Source organism: Oncorhynchus tshawytscha, linkage group LG33 (genome assembly GCF_018296145.1).
Source record: "Oncorhynchus tshawytscha isolate Ot180627B linkage group LG33, Otsh_v2.0, whole genome shotgun sequence".
Lineage (NCBI taxonomy): Eukaryota > Metazoa > Chordata > Actinopteri > Salmoniformes > Salmonidae > Oncorhynchus > Oncorhynchus tshawytscha.
The window spans coordinates 26,257,220-26,276,011 of NC_056461.1; the positions used below are offsets into that span (position 1 = coordinate 26,257,220).

Sequence of the window (18,792 nt, forward strand, 5' to 3'; positions counted from 1 at the left end):
ACTGCCACCTGGAATGTGTTTTTTGAACAGGTAGAAAGCCAAGGTTGGCGATTTATGCCACCTGTAATTATGGAATGTTTGCTTACAAGTATAATTAATTGTCTGATCCATCCTTATGATCTGGGTGGAATTATGTGATACTTCCTTAACCTATAGGAAGTCCACCCAGTTGACTACTACAAAATGGTCAAAGTCCTCAATGGTGCTGCTCATGCTAAAACGTAAAACGAGCTTTCTGGCACTGGAGTCCTCCATATATCTCTATTTCATTGTAGTGGTTGACCTATTATACCCAGTAGGGGGTGACAAAGTGCATGAAAATTAAGAAAAAATATATTTAAGCGTCATCGGGAAATGTAGCCTACTATATTGTGACTCAAACACAAGCTGGTTTTCAGCAACAAACATACTAACCTGAAGCCACAGCTCTGAGATCAGTGACTGAACTGTATTTTACAATGGAAGAATACGGCAAAGAAACCCAGTCGAGAGAGAGTAAAAGACGGGAACGACAAGCAGGTAATCCGGTTTATTTACTAAATCCGGCGGATATGTTTATATTTATAGACAAAATGGCCACATTTGCGTCTCTTTAGACAACACATGACCAAAGAAAGTAGTGGGACAGGGACACGCCCTACAAAACACGGCTGTGTCATGCAAGTCCAGCAACCCACGCATTTTTGCCACAATGTAGCAGACTTGCTGATATAACAGTTACAGTTTGAGATTACAATTACATTGTTGCATTGAACACATTTTGCCTACAGTGTTGTGCAGAAGCTACGAGCTTCCAGTAGCTGTGCGTGGATAAAATCACCAGGGAAAAGTCAGAAAAATAGCCATATTACAACCTGTGTTGTGATAATTTAGTTGTTTGCTCTAGAACCTGTTATTTCATATGCATTGCGACCGTGATTATATAGGCCTAAAGGCCGAGACAATAAGAAAACACAGTAGCAGAATAAATTCAACCACCCCTTTGTTGTATCACAAAACCGGAGAGCAACCTCTATCCGGTGAAGTCCACAAAGCATATTGCATGTAAACAAACATTTAATTGACCTACAGCACGACCAAGCAAGTTAATGTTTCCCGACATTTTCGGACCACTAAACAACTAGCCAATTGATTTAGAATCACGAGAGTTATGCAAGTCACAAAGAAAACAGGAGCTGCCTCCACTATTCCAGCACCATCATATCACATGTGCTTCGTCTAATACAGTGACAACTAAAAGATACCAAAAACAACTTAGTCCAATCAACGTAAGCTACATACAGTGGCGATTTTAGCATGTAAATCTTGGTAGGGCAAATTATTTACTTGCACTATAAATGGTGACAAACGGTGAACACAAACTGTTAGGGCCAGCAGAGTCCCAACACCTTACCACTGCCTCACCTGGCTAACAGCGGAGCCTCGTCTGGCAGCGATACAGTTCATTCAGCCTCAATTACTGCCTTTAAAAAAAACATAGCTGACATGCTTAAACAAATGCGCTTTCTACTGACAATAAGCAGCATAAGGGGGAAGACAATACATAAGAGGCAATATGTAAAATTGATCAAGACATTAATGAGCGTGCTGGGAAGGTTGTAGTCATGAACTATTTGTTCAGCACTTTTGAAATGTATAGTGACAGAATTCAAAACGTGGGCTGTTCTTAGTGTTCTCCCTGTACACCAAGTCAGAACTGTAGGATAAATAAATGGGGCGTATAAGCAGACAATGAAAGCTCTTACAATATTTAATGATTACATTTCTCTAAAACCGGTTATAGGCCTGTGCACCACCATGTCAGAGCAGTAGGTGAAATTATGAGGGGAAAATATACCAAATTATTAGGGTGAGGCACATGGGCTACTAACAGCTTACTACACAACATACTTAGTATTACTTTCTTAGCTACCGTATACATATCTCCCAGGCATATTACATAATAACAAGACATTTTTGGACTCACCTTGTTGTGCTGTGCTCACTTGAACAGGAAGGTGGCACGGCAGTCCTCCATGGGCAAATTTTGTCATAAAACTTTGTCATCAAAGTCTGGCATTCTCTGGATTTATGGTGCTTTCAAGACAACTGGGAACTCAAAAAAAAATACAGTTGAAAAATGATGACGTAAGTGATCTTCATGTCGTAGCTCTAGAAAGAGGCCCGAGTTCACGACTTACAATTGGAGTTGGATGACCGTTCAAAACATATTTTCTCAGTCAGAGATAATTTTTTCCTGAGTTCCCAGTTGTCTTAAACTCACTGAAGTTAGATTTCCCAGTTTTGAGTTAAGTTGTTTTGAGCGTGGCAAAAATCATGCTGGATTGACAGCATGGCCGATGTTGAATGTTTACCATTTTAAGCTCGGAAAAGAGAACCTTAAACCGAGAATTGGGACCACATTCTCACTCCACTGAATAACAGGCTAGTGATTGCTCCGCAATCCTTGCAGTTAGCCACGGATTCTTTCCAAACCACTCATTGTTGAATTTGCAATTTCCAACTTGTTGTGTAGTTATATGTCCAATGGCTAATGTGTACCGATGTTTTATCTATAATTTCTCTTCATTTCTCTTCATATGACATGGATTAAAAATGATGTGCCAGTAGATTGTCGACTTGATTCATGAATGGATGATGACTGCTAGCTAAGACTTTGAAAGTATGTTGACATGATCAGTTCAATCAAAGCTGCTGTAGATACAGTTGAAGTTGGAAGTTTACATACACTTAGGTTGGAGTCATTAAAACAAGTTTTTGAACCACTCCACAATTCTTTTGATAACAAACTATAGTTTTGACAAATCGGTTAGGACATCTACTTTGTGCATGACACAAGTCATTTTTCCAACAATTGTTTACAGGCAGATTATTTCACTTAATTCACTGTATTACAATTCCAGTGGGTCAGAAGTTTACATACACGAAGTTGACTGTGCCTTTTAACAGCATGGGAAATTCCAGAAAATGATGTCATGGCTTTAGAAGCTTCTGATAGGCTAATTGACATAATTTGAGACAATTGGAGGTTTACCTGTGGATGCATTTCAAGGCCTACCTTCAAACGCAGTGCCTCTTTGCTTGACATCATGGGAAAACCAAAAGAAATCAGCCAAGACCTCAGAAAAAAATGGTGGACCTCCACTAGTCTGGTTCATCCTTGGGAGCAATTTCCAATCGCCTGAAGGTACCACATTCATCTGTACAAACAATAGTACGCAAGTATAAACACCATGGCCATCATACCACTCAGGAAGGAGAAGCGTTCTGTCTCCTAGAGATGAACGTACTTTGGTGCGAAAAGTGCAAATCAATCCCAGAACAACAGCAAAGGACCTTGTGAAGATGCTGGAGGAAACAGGTACAGGAGTATCTGGGTACAGGAGTATCTATATCCACAGTAAAACAAGTCCTATATCGCTATAACCTGAAAGGCCGCTCAGCAAGGAAGAAGCCACTGCTCCAAAACCGCCATAAAAAAGCCAGACTACGGTTTGCAACTGCACAAAGATTGTACTTTTTGGAGAAATGTACTCTGGTCGGATAAAACAAATATAGAACTGTTTGGCCATAATGACCATCGTTATGTTTGGAGGAAAAAGGGGGAGGCTTGCAAGCCGAAGAACACCATCCAAACCGTGAATCACGGGGGTGGCAGCATCATGTTGTGGGGGTGCTTTGTTGCAGGAGGGTCTGGTGCACTTCACAAAATAGATGGCATCAAGAGGATGGAAAATTATGTGGATATATTGAAGCAACATCTCAAGACATCAGTCAGGAAGTTAAAGCTTGGTCGCAAATGGGTCTTCCAAATGGACAATGACCCCAAGCATACTTACAAAGTTGTGGCAAAATGGCTTAAGGACAATAAAGTCAAGGTATTGGAGTGGCCATCACAAAGCCCTGACCTCAATCCCATGGATAATTTGTGGGTAGAACTGAAAAAGCGTGTGCGAGCAAGGAGGCCTACAAACCTGAATAATTTACACCAGCTCTGTATGGAGGTTGTGGAAGGCTACCCAAAACATTTGACCAAAGTTAAACAATTTAATGGCAATACACTCAATTAGTATTTGGTAGCATGTACACTTCTTACCCACTGGGAATGTGATGAAAGAAATACAAGCTGAAATAAATCATTCTCTCTTCTATTATTCTGACATTTTACATTCTTAAAATAAAGTGGTGATCCTAACTGACTTAAGACAGGGATTTTTTACTAGGATTAAATGTCAGATATTGTGAAAAACTGAGTTTGAATGTATTTGGCTAAGGTGTATGTAAACTTCGACTTCATGATTTGAGGTCATTTTATCGGTGATCAATGACCTTGAGCCTTCTTAGATGGGCACTTCTAATGTAGCTCTATGGCTGCATTTCATACTCAAAGTAGACAGCCCTCAGCCCTAAACCCTCAGCCCTTGAATTACATTTTACCTTGTCACATCCAAGTATACCCTAAATTAATCTAGCTACATTTTATAGTCTTCTTACTACGAGACTAAGCCAATTTGCAAACACTAAAATCAATGTCTATATATTTTTTAGCAAACTAGCTTCATACTTTTTTCTGACGTCAAAAATGCAGCCTTGTTGATTAAATTTGTCACTTCGCGGCCACCAGAATTTGACGTGACTACAGTTTGCATTGAATTGTGGGTCATATCAACCCTGCAAGTGACCAAAGTTATTCACTCTCTCCTTCGAGCTAAATCGAGGGCAGAGGGGGCTACAGTGAATTGGACCTCCACTTAAGATGGCAATCAAACTGCATCCGGTTTTACTGGGATTACCCAGAAGGAAAGTGGCTAGTGCAAGGGCTGAGGGGGTAAAAATAGCGTGTTTGGACTGCAGCCTATGGCAGCACCCAAGGGGTTTGAATTTTTGGACTCTACCCTTTAGATTTGGCAGTGACATGGTGTCCCCATGAGTGACAGAGCACTAGGCCAATCATGGCACTTCTAGAGAACATTACCAACTAGAGGTCGACCGATTAATCGGAATGGCCGATTAATTAGGGACGATTTCAAGTTTTCATCACAATCGGAAGTCAGTAATTTTGGGCGCCGATTTTTGCCGATTTAAAAAAAAAAAAAAAACTTTTATTTAATATTTTTTTAACTAGGCAAGTCAGTTAAGAACACATTTTTATTTTAAATGACGGCCTAGGAACGGTGGGTTAGCTGCCTTGTTCAGGGGCAGAATGACAGATTTTTACCTTGTCAGCTCAGGGATTCAATCTTGCAACCTTACGGTTAACTTGTCCAACGCTCTAACCACCTGCCTCACGAGGATCCCGCCTGTTACGCAAAGGCAGTAAGAAGCCAAGGTAAGTTGCTAGCTGGCATTAAACTTAATCAATCATAATCACTAGTTATAACTACACATGTTTGATGATATTACTAGCGTGTCCTGCGTTGCATATAATCGATGCAGTGCGCATTCACGAAAAAGGACTCTCGTTGCTCGAACGTGTACCTAACCATAAACACCAATGCCTTTCTTAAAATCAATACACAGAAGTATATATTTTTAAACCTGTATATTTAGCTAAAAGAAATCCAGGTTAGCAGGCAATATTAACCAGGTGAAATTGTGTCACTTCTCTTGCGTTCATTGCACGCAGTCAGGGTATATGCAACAGTTTGGGCCACCTGGCTCATTGAGAACTAATTTGCCATAATTTTACGTAATTATGGCATAACATTGAAGGTTGTGCAATGTAACAGGAATATTTAGACTGATGGATGCCACCCATTAGATAAAATACGGGACGATTCCGTATTTCACTGAAAGAATAAACGTCTTGTTTTCGAGATGATAGTTTACGGATTCGACCATATTAATGACCTAGGGCTCGCATTTCTGTGTGTTATTATGTTATAATTAAGTCTACGATTTGATAGAGCAGTCTGACTGAGCAATGGTAGGCACCAGTAGGCTCATAAGCATTCATTCAAACAGCACTTTCGTGCATTTTGCCAGCAGCTCTGCTGTTTATGACTTCAAGCCTATCAACTCCTGAGATTAGGCTGGTGTAACGATGTGATGTGAAATGGCTAGCTAGTTAGCGGGGTGCGCGTTAATAGCGTTTCAAACGTCACTCGCTTTGAGACTTGGAGTAGTTGTTCCCCTTGCTCTGCATGGGTAACGCTGCTTCGTGGGTGGCTGTTGTCGTTGTGTTCCTGGTTCGAGCCCAGGTAGGAGTGAGGAGAGGTAAGGAAGCTATACTGTTACACTGGCAATACTAAAGTGCCTATAAGAACATCCAATATTCAAAGATATGAAATACAAATGGTATAGAGAGAAATAGTCATATAATTCCAATAATAACTACAACCTAAAACTTCTTACCTGGGAATATTGAAGACTCATGTTTAAAGGAACCACCAGCTTTCATATGTTCTCATGTTCTGAGCAAGGAACTTAAACATTAGCTTTCTTACATGGCACATATTGTACTCTTACTTTCTTCTCCAACACTTTGTTTTTGCATTATTTAAACCAAATTGAACATGTTTCATTATTTATTTGAGGCTAAATTGATTTTATTGATGTATTATATTAAGTTAAAATAAGTGTTCATTCAGTATTGTTGTAATTGTCATTATTACAAATACATTTTAAAAATTGGCCGATTTAATCGGTATCAGCTTTTTTTGTCCTCCAATAATTGGTATCGGTATCGACGTTGAAAAATCATAATCGGTCGACCTCTATTACCAACCCCTACGCGCCATATTTTCCACTGGCTGCCCCACCATCACAGAAAGCACTGAGCTAGGCTGAAACACCTGTATTCTGGAGCTGCCTTACTCAGGAAAGCAATAAAAGGACCATAGCTCTGTTCGAATACCCATACTAACATGCTGTATACTACATACTTAATGAGTATACAGTATACTAGTAGTTCATTTTAGTATACTGTAAACGACCAGTATCCTTTCAGTTCAGCGTACTAGCTCTTTGCCTGTCTACTGGAAGTTGATGCTGTTGCTATTCAACCCTTTGCTAGCTTGTTAGCATAACAAATTACTAGCTAGACATTTTATGACTTCGGATGTGTTCTTAAATTCAGTCTAGAGTGCCAGATTGCACTCTGAGCATTTGTAAATTGAGAGCACTGTCCGTCTGTAAATTCAGAGCATTTCGCTCTGGGAGCGTACAGAGTGCACACTTGACGCTCTGTCCCCAGGAGTAGGGTTGATTCGAGCAATGTAAACTTACAACGGCAGTCAAGCACCCAATCTAACTGTCCAACTTGCTAGTTACTTACAGACACAAATGAGAGACACCTCACTCTGACCATTTTACTCGCTCTAGCAGAGCTGGTTAGGCAGTTTTCATGTTATCCAGAGCGTTGCTGCTGGCAACATTTTAATTACGTTTTTTTGCCGACGTTTACTGAAGCCGGCCATATTCAACGGGTGTTGAGCGTTCGTAAATGTATAAGTTATTCTGCGCTCTGGTAGAGTGCTCTGAAATCGGAGTAGATAGCCAGAGCAAATTTTTACGAAGGCACCCGAATGTCCATTGAGAACGGACAACAACTATACCACTTAGTTAAGAATGACAGGAATAATCAGGTCAATAAACATTGGGTAGTTAGGATATAGTTAATATACTGGCAAGTTTGATGTATTAGTAGTTAATTAATGTTAGGTAACTAGCTAACATACCGGTGCATACTGCTGTAATGACGTGCTATGTGGTTCATAAGGATAGCGTAGCTAACAAATTGTCAGCCAACATAACGTGTAAGGTAACTTATTTGAAAAGTCATTACTTGATTATATTGCTCAACATTTTAACATTTGTCATAATTAGTTAAAGCAATGAATTTCAATCCGCTCTCGTTGGACTTCGGCTGCATATTTTCTGCCATTTTCTTCAAACCCGAAAATGATGTGAATCCACCCCCATTTTCCAAAGAATTGCATTATGGGCCCTAAAAGCACTGAAGGTGTCCGCTGTTTGTATACTTCGTATTTTGGCAAATGTAGTTTATTAATTTATTTTTTGCTCAGCCCCACCTGCCGTGAATGACGGGTCGCCACTGGTTAAATATGATGTGGCTGTCCATGGTTCTGATATGTGTGTGTTTCTGGAAGTAGAAAAACATGTTGACTCACCCTAGAAATGCCAATGCCACCCTTCTCTCTTTCATGTTGACAAAATGGTCTTTCACTCTGTCATAAAGTACGCACTTTTATTTGTTGTTGTCCTACGCTACCTGGTTAAAATTCTTGCTCACTAGCCTAACTTCCTTGCATGGGCAACGTTAGCTAGTTAACATTAGCCTTCTACATCTAGCTACATATTGAACTTCCATCCCCTCAGGCCAGGGGAACAGTGTATGACCTAATGGTTGGATCAGAGTTACCATTATAATCATTGACCAGTATGGAGAACTAGTTAAAACCAGAAGTACAAATCCCTATATCCATTCATGGCTAGTTTATGAAAGGGCAATTTTAGCTAGCTTAGCCTCCAGGAGGACAACAACACAGCGAGATGTAACAATTCAAGTTGTTTCTGTCATTTACGTATGCTCTCAATGCGATTTGATAGGAGTGACGCCAAATTCAAACTGGCTTCTCTTGACACTTTTTGTTAGTGCGCCAGGACCATTCACAGTTGAGCTCACTCATTTTAGCTCGAAAGCCATATTATATATATTTTTTTAATCAATGAAGGCCAAATGCTCGCTTGATTTCCTTGCATTCAATGTTTCGGGGGGCAAAGACGTCATACTCTTTAAGACTAGACATTATCAGACAGAGACAGAGGGGCTCTGTTTCACTCACTTGGTAGCTTTCTCCAGTGATAATACTGTACATTCAGCCTCGTGCAAATTGAAGAAAAAGTATGAAACACAGAGATACGAAAGATACATTATTTTCTGTATTCTTTTTTTCTTGGTCATTTTTTTGGGGGGAAGCCTGGCATCCATGAATACATGCCACTGCCAGCTTCAGACCGCAATTAGGATCTTAACGGGCTCTATCTAATGCCACGTTAAACAACTGTGAACTCGTAACCCTCCGACTTCAGTGCGTTCAAAACAACTGGTAAATCTGAGAAACTATCTCTGACTGGGAAAAACGATTTGAACAGTCATCCAACTCGGAATTCCAACTCGGGAACTCGGGCCTCTTTCTAGAGCTCCGACGTTCCGACCTGAAGATCCCTGACGTCATGATTTCACCTCGTATTTTTCCAAGTTCTCAGTTGTTTTGAACGCGGCATTATTGCAAATTCCGAATGAGTAAACATTTCTAAAAACATCATTCCACTTTGACATTATGGGGTATTGTGTGTAGGCCAGTGACAAAAGAAATCTACATTTAATAAAACAATTATTCAGGCTGTAACACAGCAACATTTAGAAAAAGTCAAGGGGTGTGAATGATTTCTAAAGGCAATGCCGATCGTTACATTTGCAGACTAATGTCAGTTACATGCTGACCATGCGCATGTTGATTTTGTACCCCCACACCAGACACGATCAGGGCACGCAGATTGAAATATCAAAACAAACTCTGAACCAATTATATTAATTTGGGGTTAGGTCGAAAAGCATTAAACATTTCTGGCAATTTAGCTAGCTAGCTTGCTGTTGCTAGCTAATTTGTCCTTGGATATAAACATTGGGTTGTTATTTGACCTGAAATGCACAAGGTTCCTTTACTGCAACAATTATTAATCCACAGATAAAACGGTAAACCGGATTCCTTTCTCGTCAACTCTCCTCCTTCCTCAGCCTTCTATTTTACTTCTTTGGACTTTATATGGTGGTTGGCAAGCAACTTTACGGTGCATTAATACAACCGACTGGAGTGTGGATGTCAGTTCATCTTTCAATCACCCATGTGGGTATATGCTCCTAAACACCAATGAGGAGATGGCACGTGGGTATATGCTCTTAAAAACCAATGAGGAGATGGGATAGGCCAGACTTGCAGTGCGTTGAGGGTCACAAATAGAACCTATTTCTATTTTAGCGCCTGGCCACGCAGACGCTCGCTGAGGCGCAGTGATTGAATAACATGTACCGCACGCGACGCGAGCATGTTAGGCTACTATTCCTAATGTGAGTAGATTGCATAGTCATCATTTTGGCTAATAATATATCTCAATCACTGTTAGCAAAATAGACCGTTCTGAACAATGCATGCCTGAGCACGTTTCTTCTCATTTCGTTGCATAGGAATAATGTAGACTTTTTTATAAACACATTTCATGCAATTCTACTAAACTTTATATGACTGGAGACATAAGCATATTTTAGTAGCCTACTCTCCTACTCACAAATTAGTAGCCTACTCTGCTGACACTGACCAACAGATCAACCATCTAATCTAGGTCTACGAAAAGGGGAGAAGCAAATTGTACAGTATGACATCCATCTAGCCTGGAGGAGGAAATTCTTGTCCCCAAAAACACGTTCCAGTGGGAGTGATCCAATGATAAAGGAAGTGAATATGCGCACGCTCACTGGAGATATGGCCAATGCTCTCCACTGGTGCCAATAAGATAGATAGGCTACTGTTCACTCAATTGGGAGTTGAGGCAGTTTAGTCTATTTCTTCTCTTTCAGAAAAAGCCATTTGCTTTCTAAACTGTTTCCTACGATTGTATTTTTAAATATTTAACTGCTTTTCACTGACCACTGCAACTCAACAAAAAATGTGGCTGACCGGCAAAGTAAACTGTCTGGCACTCTCTTGAGAGAATGGCGGGCAGGCTGGCAGCTTCTTTCAGAGAGTTGCTCTGCATGGTCCTAAAGCCAACCAATCAATTGATGCTAAACTGCCATTGCAATTTAATTATGTTTGGAATGATTTTAGTCTACTTTTTTGTAGCCTACTTTTGCATTTTTGGTCTTGAGCTTGGGTAGGGCGACATCCCTGCTAGGTAGTAGTATAGTAAGGTTATTTGCCAGATAAAATCCATAACTTAGTTTAGTGTCAGTTAGTATTAGTAACTATTAGCCCTAGAATGCACCAGAATAGTTTTGCTAACTGGGCTATTATATGAGTGTATCCCCCTCATTAAAGGCTTGCAATGTTACTGTTGTGAATGCTTTGTATGACATTTCTCTGTAGGCTCAAGAAGTTTGCTTGCTGATTGTGATTCCTTGAAGGGATAGATGCTTGTTAGATATGTATCCTGTAGGTTTAATTCAATTAGTAAAACTTTAGGGGTTTGCATTTGCCAAATGTAATTTTAAAAAGTCCCAGTGGAGAAGTTGAATCTCTTCTAGGCTGTTTATTTTCCTTCTAATCCGATTGGTTGGTGTGGTGGGTGGGTGGTTCAGGGTGTTAATCTAGGGAAAGGTTAGTGTTACCTGGATGGGATGCTTCCGCTGGTTGCTGACATGAGACACATGCACACTGTTTCTGGGTATTACCGGTAGTTCTAAAACAAATTTCAGCCTAATTGTTTGTAGCCTGTGTATTTGATGCACAATTTAGGTTATTAAGGTTGCGTTTACACAGGCAGCCCAATTCTGATATTTTTGACATAATTGGTCTTTTGACCAATCACATCATGTCTTACCATATCAGATCTTTTTCAGAGCTGATCTGGTTGGTCAAAGACCAATTAGTGGGAAAAATATCAGAATTGCCTGTCACAAAAAAAATTGTGTTAAATGTGGAAGACACAGTTGAAGGCATTCAGTTGTACAACTGACTAGGTATCCCCCTTTCCCTTTCACTTGGCAATTCACAGAAGAATCCAAATTAAAAATAAAGAGTAAAGAAGTTACCAGAAATGCATGATGTTGAAGGGGCTGCTCTTGTAATGGCTGGGATGTGAAAAGGTTTATTTTCTGTCTTTGGTTGTATTTGACTTTGTTTGTATGTTTTTGTATTGTCTTTCAGCCTTGGAGAGCTCAGATACTGACAATGGCCTATGTGGTTGGATCATAGTCGGCTTATCCATTCTTCTGATGCTTGCAACTCTGCCTCTCTCCATATGGATGTGTATTAAGGTACAGTTATTACCTATACATCCACACAAGATAGATGATGCGTGAACTGAGAACTGGTTAGTGGTGTCATTTGTGTGAGTCTATTTCTTCTATGAATTGATCACTTACCAGTATGCCTTTATTCCCACGGAAATTGGCTTTCTCTCCTCTTAATGCTACACCAGCTGCCAGAGTTGTATTGTTAGATATATATATACTCACTTTAAAGTTTTTAAAAAAAGGGGGGGGGGGTTGTTGATACCCAATCAGTGGTATTTCAATATTGACTGATCAGTGAAGGTAGAGTGAGAAATGTCAAACGAGTGCTAGGGGACAACTAATTAAGCCACTGTTTCTTTCTCTCCCAGATTGTGAAGGAGTATGAGAGGGCCATCATCTTTCGCCTGGGGCGGATCGTACGAGGAGGAGCCAAAGGGCCAGGTAATAGATACACTTCCCATCACCACCATCACATGCACTGTCCCTGGAGAAAGTTTCACTGTACATATTTGCTATGATTCTCTCAAGGTCCCATACTTACTTTACCAAAACCCTTGATTTAAACATATTATGATCACAGACAGTATGAGATGGATGAAAATTGCAATAAAAAGTATGTGGGCCTGTCTTAAAACCACCTTAACTGTGAAACTATGTTAGGAGAGAGTCAAGCCTCTTTTCAGTGTTAATGTGGTTAGGGGTACATCTGCTTTGACCTATTTGTTTTACATTGTAGTGGGCTGCTGCACTACTACTTCCATTGGACCATTGTGCAGGGGTGCACTGCAACGGGTCAGTTCTGCACATCCTGTGTCCTAGTTTAACCTCTCCTGTCCTGTAGTAACTTATGTGTTAACATAATTCCCAAATGTACACAGAATTCCAGGGTTCACACATGCTTTCAGCAAGCACACTTTCTTTCCTTAAGCATAGTTTGTGTGGTAAGATGTTTGCCTTGGTTACACTGTAAAAGATGTCAGGTGTATCTGGTATGATAAACTGAATATGCAAATATGTTCCCTGCAAATCTTCATAGAATACTTTAGCAGAACTTTTAAAGAGGTCATTATTCAATAAATAGGGTCACTACAGAATCTTGCAATAATTGCAATCAATTAACTAATGCTCTTAAGAGGCTTAAACTAAAGCTCTTGTCTGAATTAAAGTGATCTGAGAGCTTTACTGCTATCCTGTCTACAGATTGACATCATGATGAGCAGCAGTGGGCCTAGTCATGGTGCTGGATTGGTAGTGAAGAATAAACACCCACATCCCTCTTCAGCCCTCTGCTCTCTCTCATCTTTCTTTTGTATTTTTTGTTTGTGTGTTGTCCTTCGCCCTGATGATATTACCCTTTGATTGATGCTAACCCTATCCCTATTTGACATGCGTTGCCATGATGTTGGAATGGGTATTTGGAATGGGTTCTCTTTCCTAATTTCTGTAACTGATGTGCTGAGCAGAGGGCATGCCTCTCCTCTCTCTTTGTAGTTGGAGTGGAAGAGTGATGCTGAGGGTTTTGTTGACAGTTTTCCCTCAGTATATAGTGTCATTCTTAAGATGGCTGATTAATTAGCTGTGTTTACACTAGTGTGAGATTTTGTGGTGGTCCGGGGGTATGTTGGAAAATTGCTGCGGGGACTTGCTTCCATTCAGCCACAAGAGCATTAGTGAGATTGGGCACTGATGTTGGGCGATTAGGCCTGGCTTGCAGTCGGCGTTCCAATTCATTCCGAAGGTGTTCGAAGGGGGTTGAGGTCAGGGCTCTGTGCAGGCCAGTCAAGTTCTTCCACACCAATCTCGACAAATCATTTCTGTACGGACCTCGCTTTGTGCATGGGGGCACAAGGGAAATTTCAATGGAACATTGTCATGCTGAAACAGGAAAGGGCCTTCCCCAAACTGTTGACACGGAGTTGGAAGCACACAATCATCTAGAATGTCCTTGTATGCTGTAGCGTTAAGATTTCTCTTCACTGGAACTAAGGGGCCTAGCCCGAACCATGAAAAACAGTCCCAGAACATTATTCCTCCTCCACCAAACTTTACAATTGGCATGTTGTTCTTAGGCTTGTGTACGGCTGCTTGGCCATGGAAACCCATTTCATGAAGCAGTTTGGAACTCGGTAGTGAGTGTTGCAACTGAGGACAGATGCTTTTTACGCGGTTCAGCACTCAGTGGTCCCGTTCTGTGAGCTTGTGTGGCCTACCACTTCGCGGCTGAGACGTTGTTGCTCCAAGACGTTTCCACATCGCAATAACAGCACTTACAGTTGACCAGGGCAGCTACTGCCAATGTTTGTCTATGGAGATTACATGGCAGTGTGCTCAATTTTATACACCTGTCAGCAACGGGTGTGGCTGAAATAGCCAAATCCATTCATTTGAAGGGGTGTCCACATACTTGTGGCTATTTAGTGTACTTGAGTCAAGGGGCATTTCAATATAACCTTTTCTAATTTTGTATGACTTTCTATCAACTCTGTCCAGGACAAAGCATACATGAAAATGCCTACAAATATGCAGGCCTCATTTATTTTCAAAGACACAACTGGCATATCAGACTTCAAATAAGTAGTTGCACCGTCAAAACTGGGTCAAGTTTGTCGGCAAGAATGTTGACCGGATTTCAATTATTACCTGAACAAATTATTAGAGGGCCTACACATTTCAGTAAAGACATTGAACACTGAAAACATTTGCGGGGACCAGAATGAGGTTCTCTCTCCTCACTAAATGTATTTATTGATTTGTTTTACCTTTCTTTAACTAAGGCAAGTCAGTTAAGAACAAATTATTATTTTCAATGACGGCCTAGGAACAGTGGGTTAACTGCCTTGTTCAGGGGCAGAACGACAGATTTTTACCTTGTCAGCTCGAGGATTCGATCTTGCAACCTTTAGGTTGTTTTAAATGGTTCCTTCTGTGAGGAATTGCCATCTTCAGAGAATGTTTTGAACTTATTTGCAGATAATTGTTGTCTATAACAAAAAAAAAGCAATAGTAACAGTATGCAGAGCCAAATTAACCAAATATTCTTCACTTTTACTGACTGGGTAAGTAGAAAAGGGCTTAACTGCCAAAATCGCGCACTATCCCTTTAACAATGTGGAAGATATGCTATTACCACACAAACCTCCAACCTCCAGTGATTTCAGGTGACATGGCATTACTTGTGCAGGGGTGGTACTAATGTAACTGTAAAGTGTCCACAGTAGTCTATCTAATCTACCATAGCCATGCTTTGAACCTCAAACTCTCAAGTCTGTTTTATGTTTGTGGGAAGCCTTCTGTTATGCTCTCCATGGATGAAACATGATCTCACGGGATTCCGGAACAGCCACATGATAGCAGCCTGGGGTAATAATAGACCCTCTCCATCTATCACGGAGGGACCTTCACGTTCCTCATCTGCCCTAAGAGCCCAGGCCTAAACCCCAACGTTTATTTTAGTATTTGGTTTCCCCAAGTAAACTCTACTCATCTCCACGCTCTCTCCCTCGCCCTCCGCAGCAAGCCTTGTCCAACTGACGGATAAGATCTGTTAACAGGATCAACTGTTATAGGTCAGACTATAGGCTAGTCAGTAGTCATTACTTTTTATGCCAGATCTTTCCCTGATGCTTTATGCATTGGTCTTGCTCTGCATTAGCCTTAACCAAGTTGTTGCCATTTTTAGGGTGGGAATCCATGGAATTTTCCATCATATCCCATGATGCTTTTCATAGCAAATTTAGAGCATACTCCTACATTGCAGTATTACCAGGGCCAGCTGGCACTGGGCTAAAGTCCCAGCTAGGAAAAATGATTATAGAAGGAGAAGGAAATGTATACACAAGTGAAGTTTTAAATGCCTCTGTTAAGACTCTTTCTTTTACACCATCATGCCCAGCACTCTGTGTTTGTACTGTGCTATATTGTACCATGCTGAACCTGAGTGTGTGCAAACAAATAGGTGTTCATGAATTTAGAGTCATGACCAACAGCAGTCGTGTGACTAATGGAACTCAGGCTTGAATGTAGTCTTATGCCAGACATTTACTCAATTCTACTGTACTGTATGTTAAATGATTTATGCTGCCCTTACTGACAATGACATTTTCTCAGCTTTTGTGATATTGAGTAGCTTTAAACTTTGCTGTTAAATTTGTGTGTGCGTGTGTCACACCCCACAGGCCTGTTCTTCATCCTGCCCTGCACAGATAGCTTCATCAATGTGGACATGCGCACCATCACCTTCGACATCCCCCCACAAGAGGTGAGCCCCCCCCTGTATTACCATGATTAGCCTATCATGTAATACATAGTGTTGTCAGTGTAACTGAATGTTCCCCCCTCATCAGGTTCTGACTAAGGACTCAGTGACGGTCAGTGTCGATGGTGTGGTATACTACCGTGTTCAGAATGCCACCCTGGCTGTGGCCAACATCACCAACGCTGACGCTGCCACCCGCCTCCTGGCACAAACCACCCTGAGAAACGTCCTGGGAACCAAGAACCTGGCTGAGATCCTATCTGACCGTAATGAGATCGCCCACAGCATGCAGGTACTGAACCACATTGACCACTAATGACTCTGTACTGACCATATGCTGACATGCACAACTCCACATCCTGCATGTACTAGAGGACTGTGTAGATTATAGTTATTCATTTAGTGTTGAACAGCAAGCCATAATTGCCATAATACAGGAGAAGATATTGCGAGAGTTCACTGAATGGCTCTGTTTTTAGAATGTACACTGTAATGTGTAAGGTTAGGATTGGAGAAAACTCATTCATTGATCTTCTGGTTATGGCCTTTCTCATTGTTTTTAACCTGGTCTCTCAAGACATTTCATCCTCCAGACTTACTGCGGCAGTAACATTTGGATCTCTATCAGTTTAATATAAAGATGTATTGTTTTCACAGATACTGGATAGGTGCAGTGAAATGTGTTGTTTTACAGGGACAGCCGTAGAAGTACGGAGCCGCTGGTTCAAATTAGGGTTAAGTGCCTTGCTCAAGGGCACATCGACAGATTTTTCACATTGTTGGCTCGGGTATCCGAACTAGCGACCTTTCGGTTACTGACCCAATGCTCTAACCCCTACGGTACCTGTATGTCAGATTGATATGTCATCTAGTCTTCACAGAGATGCTAAGGAAGGGGTGTTCTGGGACTATTATGACCTGAGGTTTACCTATTGGATGTGGAGCTGAATGTTTTTCCACCTGTGTTGTTCCCAGTCCACCCTGGATGATGCTACAGATGACTGGGGTATCAAGGTGGAGCGGGTGGAGATAAAGGACGTCAAACTGCCCCAGCAGCTCCAGAGGGCCATGGCAGCAGAGGCCGAGGCTAGCCGCGAGGCCAGGGCTAAGGTACAGCACTGACACATACAGACCAGGGTAACACACACGCTGGAACATACATGCATTTAGTCTATTTTTCAGGTTAATCCTTTTCCTCTGAGTGAAAATTCCAGTTGTCTTCTCAGTTTTGTTATTTCTTAGCTTGATTTACTCTCAAAATATATCATTCAGATGAAAATGTTTTTGTGTAGGGTCAAGATGTCATCTGCCTTGTTCCTTAGCAACCAGTGGTCTTGCCGTAAAAACCCTTCCATTAAGCTAGAATAGATAGTGAGAGCAAAGCAGGTCACAAGCTGGGGAACCTCTAACCGAGTCTCCTCCCATCGGCCATTACACTGATTGGATACCATCATCACATGTTGAATCTGCTGGTTAAAGATGAGGTCTCTGGGATTGATTTATTTAATCATCCACTCTCTCTATGGTTTCTCTCTATATACTCACATTCACTTGTTCTGTGCATACTGTGGAATTCTCTCTCTCTCTCGCTATCATCTCTCTTCATTAACTAATGGTCCCTCTTTCCCCCCCCATCTCTCCCTTTCTCTCTGTATCTGTCCCCCTCCTCCCTTCCTGCTGTCCCCTGGGCCCTTGTGTCTGTGTGTAGGTGATCGCAGCGGAGGGGGAGGTGAACGCATCACGGGCTCTGAAGGAGGCCTCCCTGGTAATCGCTGAGTCTCCGTCTGGCCTACAGCTGCGCTACCTGCAGACGCTCAACACCATTGCTGCCGAGAAGAACTCCACCATCATCTTCCCTCTGCCAATGGACATGATGCAGGCCTTCATGAAGAGAGACTGAGGAGAGTCTGATGGGTGCTTTGCAATTGCTGTTACACACACACTCAAGAAACAAACGTTCACATATATCATAGTATGTTGCTTTGCGAATCTGCTGTAAAAATGTAGTGGCTGTGATTGAGTGAACCATTTCCCTTGTGCCAAATGTTCTTAGGTCAATACCAGCTGGTGCAGAGGAGGATAGTTAGAGAGCTTGCCTAAGCTTATGCGTCAAATAACTTAATGTAACCATTTGATGTGTGTGTTAACACAATTGAAGTGAACAGAGAAACAGGGTTTGAACAAAACCAAAGGAAACTGAGTCACCAGCTCTACTGAGGTGTGGTGTTTCCTGCACTGCTATGAGGCTGAGACCAGGATGTACTAGGGACCCTGTTTGTCTGTCTCTATGGGAAGAAACCTATTTACTATGGCCATGTTAAACCTCTCAAGCCTTAAGTCATTGCTATGGGATCAGTGTACTCATTTCATGTCGTTTCTAAGAAAATCTGGATGGAAATTGGAAATGGATTTTAATATTTTCAAATAGCAGTATTTTATAACCACACTCTTGAGTGTGAAAGAAGCTACATGTAATTTGTATGGGATTTGAAAATTGGTCCTGCATTTTCTGATAGCATACTCATGTATTGCTATATTTAATAAATATCATCTTTGGAGA

At 41.3% G+C, this 18,792-nt stretch overlaps 1 protein-coding gene across 1 annotated transcript; it reads left to right on the top strand.

Annotated features, from left to right (window-relative positions):
• Window positions 1-336: 336 nt before the first annotated feature.
• LOC112246510 (stomatin-like) lies at window positions 337-18,792 on the top strand. The gene is made up of 7 exons (XM_024414889.2): window positions 337-519; window positions 11,889-11,998; window positions 12,346-12,418; window positions 16,153-16,235; window positions 16,321-16,524; window positions 17,208-17,342; window positions 17,941-18,792. The coding sequence occupies exons 1-7, from the start codon at window positions 459-461 to the stop codon at window positions 18,130-18,132; spliced, it is 858 nt and encodes a 285-aa protein (XP_024270657.1). The 5' UTR covers window positions 337-458; the 3' UTR covers window positions 18,133-18,792.

Coding starts and splice junctions, on each gene's coding strand:
- LOC112246510 (XM_024414889.2), top strand. CDS start 459: ATGGAAGAATACGGCAAAGAAACCCAGTCGAGAGAGAGTAAAAGACGG. Junction 11,999..12,345: donor CCATATGGATGTGTATTAAG/GTACAGTTATTA, acceptor TTTCTCTCCCAG/ATTGTGAAGGAGTATGAGAG. Junction 16,236..16,320: donor TCGACATCCCCCCACAAGAG/GTGAGCCCCCCC, acceptor CCCCCTCATCAG/GTTCTGACTAAGGACTCAGT.